A 12,891-nucleotide genomic window follows, 5' to 3' on the forward strand; every position below is an offset into this window, starting at 1 on the left:
TACCTTTGGTCGTATGTGCTTGCTGATGGCTCAAGTAAACATTATAAGCACCGTTTGTTACACAACATCCAAAGAAACTCTATCTGGTTACTTTATGCTACCTGCTAACATCTACCTAGGCCTTAGAAGACGACTTATTTTTGGCCGCCTTGACATTCTTCCACTCCAATCCAAAAGATACAATGAAGGCAGCCGCGCCCATAGCAAGGCCAAGGTACCAGATAGGCCTCATAGAGTCATTGTACGCCTTCAATACAAGATCCACCTTATCCCCCGACACGAGTTTTCTGATGCTTGCAGCTCCACTGTTGCTAAGTTGACTGGGGTCGATGTCTGGAACATATTTCGTGATCTTGCTCTCCAGCTGTCCTTGAAGTAAGGTTTGGGCTACCGTGATGAAGACTGTTCCACCAAGGAAGCCGACGAAACTGAGAATGGAAAGACCGATTGCGGCATCGCTTTCTGAGAGGACGGTTTGGATTGCGATGGCTGGTTGTTGGAGGGTGAGACCCATGCCTGCGCCGGTGATGATCTGCCGATTTATCAGTAATACTCCTAAATCTTCTGCTGTAGAAACATACCTGATATCCAATCCATTTACCTTGGCTAACGTCCGCAGTCCAAGTAGAAATAAGAGCAGCGCCAATGACAAGAATGGCACTTCCAGCGATAGAGAATGGAGTGAAGTACCCAACAGCACTAACTAAGATTCCACTGACGATGACAAACAAGACATTGCTGAGCAGGAGTGGCAGTAGAGCAATGCCAGAGCCCTCGGGCGACTTTCCCTTGACAACCTGGAACCAAACAGGGATGTAAAAGGCGTATAACACCAGAACAGAACTGATAGCAAAATTGAGAAGACAAGAAGCAAGAACTGTCCTCTTGAAGATGATTCTTGGTGGGATCGTAGCCTTTTCTTTTCTCCATGCTTGATATCCAGCGAAAGCGAGGAATAGGACGGCGAAGACGACGAACAGAGCAACGACACGGCCACTGGACCATCGTTGCTCCTCTTTACCAAACTCGAGGGCGAACAGGAGACAAACGATCGCGCCAGCAACGAGCAAGAAGCCAATCGGATCAAGATCCAAGAACCTCTGACGCCATGTGTCGGCCGGCTTAGCAGGTGATGGTCTGTTGGGAGCAAGAATGAACAGCAAGATCAAAGAAAGACCACCGATGGGAACATTGATCCAGAAGCACCAACGCCAGCTGACCGACGTAAGATAGCCTCCTAGAATAGGACCCAAGATCGAAGAGATTCCAAAGGCAGAGCCCAAAGATCCAAGATACTTTGGTCGGTCCTCAAGAGGAAACAAGAGTGTTATATAGATAAACACACCAGATCCAATACCAGCGCCACCAATGCCTGTGATGGCTCGTCCGACGATCAAAGCATTCGAGTTAGGCGCCGCAGCACAGACGATAGATCCGATTTCGAATATGGCGGTAAGAATGAAGAGAACCCATTTGGTGGAATAGTATTTGAAGATGAGACCAAAGGACAGCTGGAAGACACAGAGGGGAAGGAGGAAGGCAGATTCGTACCAGGCTATGTCGCCAAAGCTGTCGAATTCGGCAGATATAGTTGGAATAGCTGTACCAATGATAGTTCGGTCCTTGATGGTGTTAGTAGAGGTTTGACGAGTGGGACTGGGTATGGCTTACCAGTGCGACCAGGAAAAAGACGAGGAAAAGAGCGACCATAGTTGGTAGCACGACCTTCTTTGGAGGATATGTCTTGACATCGTCTGTGGTATCTGAGTGTTGATTGGCTGCTTCAGTACTTGGCCGCTCTGGGCTGTCAGAAGTTCTGTGGTGTTTTTCGTCCATACTGGAGAGTTTGCTAGTAGCAGTGTACGCGATGATAGTGTTAGAAGGTGTTGTTGAATCGAGAGTGGCAGTTTATGAATAGACACCACGACTTGGAATAAAGCAATTGATAGTAATTACAAGAAACCAAATACGAGAAAGAAGATAGATTTAAATATCAAGAAAACATTCCTTTACATTCCAAGTCAATTACACATTTCGATCCCTATCGCAAAGGATTCTTCCCAATCGACCAATCAAACATGTCCTCCAAAATCTCGGTCTCGGTACCGAGCCCGAGCTAGTCAATACTCACCCTCAAAAACCTCGCGGGGTCCCCGAGCTTTTAATTACAACAACGTCATGGATCGAGCAACACGATAGATCCTCAACTCCAAGACCCAAATTGTCGATCGTGTCGGAAATTGAACAAAGACCGACCACCATGAGAACTCAAGCATGTGAGCCCTGTGCGAAACGAAAAGTCCGCTGCGATAGATCAGAACCGCCCTGTTCGAATTGTAAGCGTCGCAAAAATGATACTTGCACGTATCCGGATGTTTCGCCATTTGATCGCATCAAGAAACTTGAAGAGATTGTGAGGTCTTTGGGCGGAGATCCAGAAAATGGTGAAAGGCCGGGTGTGACGCCTTTGTCTGAGGGCAGTCGTGCTCAGACGCCGGTTATTGTACAGCAGGATGGGAAGGGAGTGTATCAGGAATCGTAAGTAAAAGAGATGTTTTTATCGCATGGGACTTGATTAACTAATGGGGTTGTCAGGGAGGGTTGGCAGACGTGGATAGACGTCTCACGACTTTACAAGGGACCGAAACCACAGTTCAGTTCCAATGATCCTAGAGGCACAGCTTTATCACCAGCTAAATTCCTCCCTCATGCATTCAACGGCTCACCATGGCGCGATAATTCCGTTACCTCAGAAACGCTACCTCTACAAATGCCTGCCTTAGAAGCTGTCAAACTTTGGGACACATTTATGGAGCGTGTCGAGCCTATTGTCAAGATAAACTTCAAATGGACCCTGGCTCACCTGAAAGCTGCAGTATCGAATGAAGAAAAGTGGAATGCTCTTGACGATGGCGAGCGAGTGTTGATCTTGTCAACGAGATTATTTGCGGCCATGACTTTGACGAATAAGGAATGTCTGAGGCGGTTTGGTAGAGCGAGGGCTCTCTTGATGGATGAGTGTCGTATGAGATGTGATATCGCCTTCTCGAGGATGAATCTCTTGGCCGTTGACAGTATCGCAACGCTAAAGGCGTTCTGTTTCTACATAGTATGTGTTCCCTACCCATTTTGTGCTCACCAGCACTAACAACTCTTAGAAAGCAAACATCGACGTCTTATCACCCCGCAGTCTCTCCAGCCTAATCGCACTAATATCGCGCAGCGCCGAACAGCTCGGCATCCACCGCGACGGCACAGTCCTGGGCCTTTCGCCCATCGAAACAGAAGAACGTCGAAGACTCTGGTGGCAGCTTCAACATCTCGAACTTATTTTGTCTCTTAAGAACGGCGTAACGCCCTTGTCTTTCGGTACAGCCTGGGACGTTAGACTTCCACTCAACATCGAAGACGAAGATCTTGATCCGAGTTCAAAGGTTGCGCCTAAAGAACGGACTGGTCTTACGAGCTTTGCGTATACTTGTTTCACGTATTTTATCATGGAGAAACAGCGCGGTTTTCGACGTTTTGCCCAGGCGAAGCAGATAGCTGCGGGTGAAGGGTCGTTGCTTGGATGTTTGAGTCCTGCAATGGTTGATGGGATGGAAAGCAGTTTGAACGAACATTTTCTTCAGTATTGTGATCCTACCAATCCTCTGCATACATTGCTGCAGATCTCAGCACGGGCAATCGTAAATATACTACGGTTACGGAAATCCCACGACGCGAAGCTGCAGTCTCCTCGGGGGGACGATCAGGCCAATATTGACCATTTCAACACGTGTATGCAGGCTATGAGGTATCAAGTTGTGTCATATGCGAATCCTCTGCTTCATAAGTTTCGTTGGCTTGCAGAGGCTTCGTTTGTCTGGTATGCTCGTAAGTATTTCCTGTTGTTCTGACTTTCAGTCTCATACTAACAACCTCAGTCATTGGCATCTTGGTAGATATGTCAAGCCTAACAGACGTTACTATGATCCAATCAGCATGGTCCTTACTCAGCGATCTATACGCGGTCGCAGATCAATTGACAGAAATGTCAGAAGACCGAAGAACTTCGCATGCAGCCAAGTCGGTGATCGCAACTTGGTATGAGTGTCGACAGAAGCCTGGCTTGACTGACATGGAGAAGCCGGAGTTTGTGTCACAACTGGAGGAGATCTTGACCGAGACGGAAGGAATCATCATTGAGGATACGAATGATAAAGATGCGCCGATGAGTTCGTTGCTCGACTTTGGACAAGGAAGGATTGGAGAAGATGACTTGCAACCTTTTGGATTTGAGTTTGCGGATATTGACTGGGCGTTTTGGGATAGTATCAGTTGATATATCTTCAATTGGAAGCATCAAAGGCGTGCACACTTAAGAAATAGTAGTCGCGAGAATAACCAGGTGCAAGAGGATAATTATAGAAGGTTAAAGTAGTATTAAACCATGCCTAGATGAGAGCATTCTTAGGCTACCCTAGTATCATTCTATGTATGTAATGTTCAGTAACTATTTGTCCATTTTCTCATGATATGTATGTATTAGTTCTCCATTTTCGTTTCTAATATTTCGTTAATTTCCCATTGATAATAAATTTTCCCATTTTTTTGTGATTAAGTCAAGCCGAGGAAGATCGGCAAACAGAATGCGCAAGAAATCTGGACAGCCAACGGCACGATAGCAAAAGTACCGGACGAGAACTTTCCAGGTGCAATAGTCCAGCCCCAGGGCGCTGCGACGGCCATGTAGATCATGCCGCCGGCGAGCACGAAGCAGATAAGGAATGTGTACTTGAATCGGTGCATCATCTTGTTGAGACCGATGTAGATACCCGTAGGACCCAGCTCCTTGGATGTCGACGCCCACTCAATGTTGATGGAGAAGGCGTGGCAGAGGAGGGCTTTGGCACAGTTGATGCTGATGCCACCAAAGAAGAGAAGAAGGAAGGGAAGCCATTTGCATGCCTCGAGGATGGAAGACCAGAATGACTTCTCCTTGAGACGATGTCGCGTCATGCTGCATGCGACAGAGGCGACACCGTTAAAGACGACCAGGAGGGAGACCCAGATGCCCCATGAGGGCATGTAAAATTGGTCTAGGTCGTAGAAGAATAGTCCGACGAGGACGTAGTTGATGAGGGTGAGGAGCAAACCAGCAGCAATGGCATAGTCTAAGAAAGTCAGTATGGGATTCAGATAACGGGTGTGAGGCAAATACTTACAGGTAAAGATGTAGGCTATAATGGATACCTTGCTGGTCACTGGCATGCTGCTCCAAAGGAATCGCAGGAAGAGTCGGGTGACAGGACCCTTGTAGATCCACTGGTAGAAAGGATGGAACACAAGCTCGTTGCACCCATAAGCATACTTCTCCCATCGGTTCAGCTCATCATAGACCGTCAGGGAAACACCCTCCTCAAAACCACCGTTGTGATAAGTAGCGAGTCGACAGATCATACCAGCCATTTGAACCCTCAGACTGATATCGAAATCTTCAGAAACGTGCGAGTCGGACCACCACTTGGTGACCTTGTCAGATGGATCGACAAAAGCAACGCTCTGGACAGCCTTCCAGCGAAGGAAAGCGTTATGGCCGACGAAAGGAGCGACATCACCGGTACCAACACCATACTTGATGGCCGTGTAAACAATGTTGGTGAAGTAGGTGATACCGTTCTCGAAAATGTTGTGGGCGACTTGCATGACGCCTGATCCGTGTTGTAGAATAGCGACTTCAGGGCTCTCGTACATCTCAAGAGCGCCGTAAAGAAGACAGTCGATGGGGAGACGAGTGTCACAGTCGATAAGAAGAATGATCTCACCCATGCGGATGTTACCCTCAGCCCAGGTATTGCCCTCGTCAGCATCTACCATGTTCTGCAGAGCCTGTTCATAAAGTTGGTCATCGTCCTCGGCAGTCAGATCCTCATAACTGCATCCACGGTTCTGACACTCCAGCTCAGTGAGTCTCAACATCTCATCTTCGACGCGGTTGGAAAAGGCAAGGCAGTAGTTCATGTTGCTAGCCTTCTTGAACTTGCCCTTGCGGACGAAGCCGAGTGCATTGGCGCGGCCTTGGGGAGAGATGGAGCTCTCGTCTTGGTTGTCGACTTCAGGGTCAACGGGGGGAGAGCGCTTGAACCAGGAGAAGCCCTTGGATTTAGGGGACTTCTTGTTGGGAAGACGGGCGCAGTAGCCGATGCCGTTCTCACGGTAGTACTGCTTGCGAGCTGCGGCGAGTTCGGGCTGGATGCACTGCATACCATCGTCGTTGATGTAGACGGAAGCTGTGCCACCTTGGTTCTCGTAGTGCTGGATTGCTGCCATGACTGAGACCATGGTTGGGACAATGACACCTCGTAGACCTTCCTTGTAGACAGGCATTTGTACAGTTATGTGAGGAAGTTGGTAGTCCTTGTATCGCTTGGGGTTGGGTTTGACTGCAGAGTGGAACTTGGAGTTCTTGAGGCAGATTCCAGCGGGAAGGAGAAGCTGGAAGACACTACTGACGACAACGATGAAGAAGAACAGCGACAAGACCATTAGAGGAGGAACGACAGCAGCCAACGCAAAACGCTTGTAGTCGCCGTCCCAAGACCATTGGCGGACGAGTTTGGAAATACCAACACTCTGGGTCAGAATAACCAACATTATGACAATGCCGATTCTGAAAGAGTGGACAAGGAGAGTAGGGCGTCTGAGCGCTCTGCTCTCGATATCAGCATCGTCATCATCGCCGCCTTCTTCAACCTTGATAGCGGCCTGGTAGACTTCATTTCGCTCATCAATGGCTCCACGAACAGGCGTGTGGAAATTTTCCTCCGAGTGTTCTTCAGTCTGCGCAAGCATACCACGAGGCATGTTGGGACCAACAACCTGTAGAAGAGTTAGATTCAAGCACTGGAATTTTGATGATAAGCAACTTACAAAGGCCAACATTTGCTTCTCGACGTTGTGCGCGACATTGAGAACATTTCTCGCCTCGTGAGACCAGATCAGTACACATCGTTCTTGCACAACAATGCATGCGCTGGTCAGGTGCACAAGTGAATCATGAATATCGGCAAAGCTAGCAACGATGGGAATGCGAGCACCAGTGTCTTCATTGATAAGGCTACCTTGTCCAGGCTTGATACTATCCAGAACGGAATTGGTCACCTCAGACGACATCGAGACAACAGCAGACTCATTGATGCGACCGATGGCGGCAGCCAGGTCTGGGCTTGGGTCATCTGGATTGTACAGGTACGATCCATCTGGCTTCTTGAGTGCAATGCATGTTGAAGACCAGCCGCTTGTGATGGCAGCAGCGGCAGGCTCATCAAACCAGCCTAGTAGAGTCGCACGACGGGCGATGTACTTGGCCACCTGCGATCGTCAGTATCGATGTTGATCACTTAAGCGATTGTTTGTTTGTTGGTGAGGGGCCGATGGGGACCAACAGGCCACCCAGCGTATCGGGTAAAGCACAAGCAAGGGCGGTGAAGAGGGTAACAGTGATGTTGGATCCCAAGCATGAAACAGTTCAAGCCGTGAAGAGAAAGGTTTTACTCACAACTGGTAGATCCGCAGCCGTGGCATCGGGAATCTGCATGACAGCTGGTGTTCCCGAGTAGGAGCTGTGCGCAGATCTTGAAGGCGGAGCTCTTCTCGTCCATTCTGGCGCTTTCTGCTGCTGCATCACAGAGGGCACATGAGCAGGAGGAGGAGGAGTAGGGGCAGGTTCGTGATCTCCAGCCTCAAGCCTCTTGAGAGTCGCAGAGTCCATGACGGGACTGGGCGGCTGGAGCACGCCCGACTCGATAAAGCGAGAGGCAGGCTTCTCAGAAGTCATGGCTCACGTGGAGGTGAAGACACAGGATGGCTTCAGGTCACACGCAGCGATGAAATAACGAGCGGTTGGGTGGCTCAAGAGAAAGCAGAGTGATCAAACGAAGGTGATGATCTGCCCACGGGACACGACCAGGGGGAAGGGTGTGGGAATGGGGGAAAGGTAAAGGAAGAGGAAGGAGGTGCTTCTCAAAGCCAAGACAAGAGCAGATGAAGATGAACAGAGTATGGAGGGTAACCGCGGGTCAAGCAAGTTATGAATGTCTTTTGCACACGGCTTATCCGTGTCAGCATGGGAATCTACAGTACGATACGGTGGGATGGACAACACTAGGCAAAGATACCAACGCAGTGGCAAGCCTGAGCTGAAGTTGACCGATCTGAGCTGAGATGGAGTCTGGATTCGACCACGGACTCGGAGCTGCCTTGTGCTGTACAGTATGCACTCGTCGGGTCAGACGAGAAAAGCAGACCAGACAAGAGGGAACGTGGGTAGTGGCTGCTGTCGTTATCCTTCGCATCTTTCTCTTTGTTGGGAACGGGATATCATTCTCGGCATGCATATCTCTCGGTGAGATTCAGACTCAGGCTCAGTCTCGGATGCAGCCAGGCCAGGCCGAGCCAGGACCCAGGGCCAGCCAGATCAGACCCTCTTCTAAAAACGTAACACCAACAATCACAATCAAGAGACATGCAAATCCTTGCCCATTTTGTTGCAGTAACTGCACGAGAAAAACGTGTCTGTCTCCTCTCAAACCCGTACCCTTGCCCCCCACCGTCCCCTGTGCCCCTGTTCTTGTGCCTGGGATACGGAGACGGAGAAGTGAATAACGCATGGATGTCTTGTTGTCCCTGTCACTTTCACCTCTAGCGAGCTGATGCCAAGTCCGCCAAAATTTGATTGACAGCAACATAACACGGGCATCAACCAACGTACAGTATCTTGCTTTGCTGTCGGCTGTCCCTTGTAGCCATAACGACGGAGGGTATGGTACCCGCCACCGGGATCATATCTTGGATATAGAGTTAGAGTTACAGTAGAGTACAGCGGTTACGATAAAACCAGCCTTGTTAATTAAATTGACTGGCCAACTCTATTTGCCCCTCCAGGTCGTTGTGTCTCCAAGGTTTCGTGTTATCCCCGCTATTTCCCCCGAGACCTGGACCTGGCTTGCAATGACTGGAACTTTTTGCGCAGTGGGGAACCAGATTCAGCCAGGGTGGCGGAGGACCTCAAAGATCGGATCAAACCAGTAAAACGATCTGGTTGGGAGAGAAACAAATAGTAAGGCTGCGAGAAACAAACAAGTTCGGCGAGACAACGCAACGCCTCCAAGCGGGATTAATTCTTTAGCGAGGGTGATAGGGCAAGCGAGAGAACGTGCGCAGGCGCAAATCCCCTTCGGCAGTTGGTCAAAGAGTCATCAGTCAACTTGAAACCCACATGGAAGTGTCGTTGACTTTTTTTCCATACGAGCATGGTTGCAGAAAGCGTCATGTCCTTCTGCGGCGTCTAAAAATTAAAAATTAAAAATGTCTCTCAGTCTCACCAATTCTCCGGTCGCTTAACCAAATATGGCTAATATTAGATGACTATCACCAGCCATCGAGATATTGTCTCCGGTGAAGAACCAATCAAGTAGCCCGGGAAAAGCATATCAACTGCACGTAATCCGTTGCAAACAAGACGAAAACCAAGGTCAATACGGCCTTAGCGTGGGATAATCAAGAAGGAAAAGAAGGCTACTGTAGGAAGATAACGTCGAGCCAGTATCTTTAGGGCATGGTGTAGTGGACGGCCCGTAACCCGCTAGCGGGGGGGGTGAGGGCCTAGAAGAGCCTAAGCCTAATGCCTGCTAATCTTCACAAGATAAGTTTGATAACGTCTTGAATGCCCCTGGTCATATATCTCTTGGCTGCAACAGGGACCAGGGGTTCCTTCACCAACTCAACTTCCTCTTTGACTCGTAGCGGCATGTCTACATTGTTACACGGCATATGAAACCTGCATAACTAAGCACAGAAGAACGGTCCATGGGCACTCTTGTGGAAGTTTTTCCTTTTGAACCTCTACTCGGTCGAACCGGGGGTTCTTTTGCTTCTTTTTTTTTTTGCATCCCACCGTAACTGCTACCGGCCCGCACAGCCTTGGATCGGTGCTAAGCCAATCGCGCCTTTGACAGCAATATGTGGCTTACTTTTTACTCTCCTAGCTTCTTTCCCAGACCCGTTGCCGCTGACGCTGACACACGCTTTGATTTTCTTTGGGTTAGTTTCTTCTTTTGTTTATCTCGACATGTGCCTGTTGGACCTCATCCGACGGGTGAGTTACGGCCTTGTTTGTTGGTATCCATGGACATGGCGAAATATTGGATGCTGGCGTGAGGCGAGATTATCCCACATCTCAACACTTCCCATGCATCTTGCACCACGTTTCCTTCATCATATCTTTGTATTGAAATCTTGCATAATCACCTCAAGATAAACCTCGAGCTTTTGGTCGAGACCCAAGGATCAGCAGTCTCCGTTATCCCTGTCTCTTGTTCGTGTTGGGTTCTGGTAGCGATTATTGTCTTGGCCTTGCTTTCAGCTCGACAAGCCAAGAAGACGTTCCCAGAAAGAAAGGTGAATGCATTCTTGAACCAACTGTCCCTTGGATAAATTCGTTCGTTCGCTAGCTACAGTTCCTTTCCCCCTCCCATCCCCTTGTCTGTCACTTCCAACATTGGCATTTGACATATCCCCACTTTGGTTTGGTCATGGAAGGTTCAAGGACTGCCACCTCTGCTGCTGCTGCAGAAGGCTCTTCACTGCAGCAGCAGACCACAGCAGATCCTTTCGCTACGCCTGGTCCTGACAATACTGAGAACCCTTTTGCGACACCTGTTGCAGCGACGCCTGCTGCTGAGTCTGTGACATCGCGACAATTGGGATATACTCGCAATACTTCTTCATTTGAGGGTATGTATGTGCATTTACTATTCTTTATTCTATCTAACAATCTCCAGCATCTAGTGGTGTCCGTCGACGCTTCAGAAGCAGTCGTCTCCAAGGCGAATTTGAGAAGCCATGGCTAGAGGCTAAGAAGAAGCAATGGAATTGGGACAGCACCATCTTCTACACATGTGTCTTCCTTGGTCTTGGTAAGTTGACATTCTTTTCGTGTTCTTTTCAGTCATTAATCTTTATTTTCAGGTGTTGGAGGATTCCTTTGCTGGAAGGAGACCAATGTCCCCAAGCATGATGTAAGTGAAGCTTATAAAATTCATCATCATCACAAACTAATTGATTTAGTACTGCTTGGTCATGGACGACCATTTCCAGAACCTTAACAACTGGAACCATGAAGTTCAGATGAACGGCTTCGGGTATGTCTCATCCTCAATTCTTTTCATTTCCTTGACTAATAATCATCAGTACTGGTGCCTTTGACTGGACTACCGATGATCCAGCCAACTCATATGTTGACGCTGAGGGCCTTCACATCGTCCCTACAGCGACTCTTGAGAGCACATCCATCACCAGAGCTCAGCTCGAGAATGGTTTCACCGTCAACATGACTACCAACAGCAAAACTTGGGGAACATGTACCTCCAAGACCATCAAGAAGAACAACGACCGCTGGCCCTGCGCATCACGCAGTAATGCCACTCTCGGTCAAATCATCAACCCCGTGCGATCCGCACGCCTAAACACAAAAGGTAAAAAGACCATCCGTTACGGGCGCGTCGAGGTCGTGGCGCGTATGCCTAAAGGTGACTGGCTCTGGCCTGCCATCTGGATGATGCCTCAAGATGACGTCTACGGTGAATGGCCCAAGTCGGGTGAGATTGATATTGCTGAGAGCCGTGGCAATGATGCAAAGACGTATCCTATGGGTAACAACCTTGTGTCTTCGGCGCTTCACTGGGGAACTGCTACAGAGAATGATCGCTGGAGGAGAGCTTATGGCGAGTGGGGAGGAAAGCGAGTCCTTTACTCTGAGAAGTTTCACACCTATGGTCTTGAATGGAGTGAGAAGTATCTCTTCACCTGGCTCGACGGCCGTCTCCGAGTAAGTCTTTTCTCTATTTTCTACGGACTGTAACTGACTTCTGTGCAGCAAGTTCAATTCTTCGACTTCACCAAGAACAAGAACCTTTGGACGTACGGTGAATTCGCCGGCGAGTCCATCAATGGTTCAATCCCCGTGGACCCGTGGAGCAGCACCGGTCGCAAAAACACACCGTTTGACGAGAAATTCTTTCTCATCCTCAACGTTGCAGTGGGCAGTACCAACGGATGGTTCCCGTAAGTCTCATTCTCCTCTTTTTCTACGACTCTATTCCACTTTTTTACCCCTCGATCTCACCTGCATTGGAATGGATGCTAATCTATTCTGCTTACAGTGATGCGGTCGGCGATAAACCCTGGGCTGATAGCAGCGAGACCCCTATGCGTGATTTCTGGAAGGCCAACGATACTTGGCTTCCCACGTGGGGTCCTGTCAAGGACCGTGGTATGGTTGTTAAATCTGTCAAGATGTGGCAGGAGGGTGCATGTGGAACTGTCAAATCGACCTGAAGCATCATGCAAGATTAGTATCTCTTAGGGCTGAGTTTCTTTTTTTATCTTTTGGAAATAGTATAGTATACAGAATGGTATCATTGTAATGTCTTGATAGTCTTATCTTTTGTCTTGTGTTATGAAGTTATCTTGCTGCACGTGGTGTTGCACCTCTAATCTTACACGGATTGCGTTGTTTCGTACTAAATTCTCACCAACATGAACGAATACACGTAATTGGCGCGACTGAAAAGCCTCTTTATCTGTCACTTGTATCGCGTTCGATCTTGTGTCAGCAATCGGAGAGTTTACCAGATTTGCTTGTGTGGACCTTGCAGACCCAGGCTGACAGTTACCCTTTCATTTTATATGGAGTCATCATTGATCATCGACCCTGGATCGCTCTGCTTACTGCTTGCTTACAGGGCACATCTGGATAAAGTGATGAGAGGCTTGATCGTCGATGGAATTTCTATTCAAAGAATACCATACTGTACAGCAATTACAGTGCATATGTATTTTTAACCAACA

At 48.6% G+C, this 12,891-nt stretch overlaps 4 protein-coding genes across 4 annotated transcripts; 2 read left to right on the plus strand and 2 right to left on the minus strand.

Moving 5' to 3' along the window:
* Nucleotides 1-115: 115 nt before the first annotated feature.
* Nucleotides 116-1,836, minus strand: FIESC28_00343 (uncharacterized protein; the record flags this gene model as incomplete). The annotated part of the gene is made up of 3 exons (XM_031154494.1): nt 116-532; nt 582-1,622; nt 1,672-1,836. The coding sequence occupies 3 exons, from the start codon at nt 1,834-1,836 to the stop codon at nt 116-118; spliced, it is 1,623 nt and encodes a 540-aa protein (XP_031021353.1).
* A 424-nt stretch (nt 1,837-2,260) lies between these two features.
* Nucleotides 2,261-4,324, plus strand: FIESC28_00344 (uncharacterized protein; the record flags this gene model as incomplete). The annotated part of the gene is made up of 4 exons (XM_031154495.1): nt 2,261-2,538; nt 2,596-3,109; nt 3,159-3,876; nt 3,927-4,324. The coding sequence occupies 4 exons, from the start codon at nt 2,261-2,263 to the stop codon at nt 4,322-4,324; spliced, it is 1,908 nt and encodes a 635-aa protein (XP_031021354.1).
* A 275-nt stretch (nt 4,325-4,599) lies between these two features.
* Nucleotides 4,600-7,819, minus strand: FIESC28_00345 (uncharacterized protein; the record flags this gene model as incomplete). The annotated part of the gene is made up of 4 exons (XM_031154496.1): nt 4,600-5,156; nt 5,208-6,861; nt 6,913-7,353; nt 7,541-7,819. The coding sequence occupies 4 exons, from the start codon at nt 7,817-7,819 to the stop codon at nt 4,600-4,602; spliced, it is 2,931 nt and encodes a 976-aa protein (XP_031021355.1).
* A 2,755-nt stretch (nt 7,820-10,574) lies between these two features.
* Nucleotides 10,575-12,378, plus strand: FIESC28_00346 (uncharacterized protein; the record flags this gene model as incomplete). Its single annotated transcript, XM_031154497.1, has 7 exons — nt 10,575-10,776; nt 10,824-10,958; nt 11,011-11,060; nt 11,110-11,183; nt 11,233-11,869; nt 11,918-12,105; nt 12,204-12,378. The coding sequence occupies 7 exons, from the start codon at nt 10,575-10,577 to the stop codon at nt 12,376-12,378; spliced, it is 1,461 nt and encodes a 486-aa protein (XP_031021356.1).
* Nucleotides 12,379-12,891: the final 513 nt, after the last annotated feature.

This window comes from Fusarium coffeatum (assembly GCF_003316985.1).
Source record: "Fusarium coffeatum strain FIESC_28 chromosome Unknown BRIP53273_contig_9, whole genome shotgun sequence".
Classification (NCBI taxonomy): domain Eukaryota; kingdom Fungi; phylum Ascomycota; class Sordariomycetes; order Hypocreales; family Nectriaceae; genus Fusarium; species Fusarium coffeatum.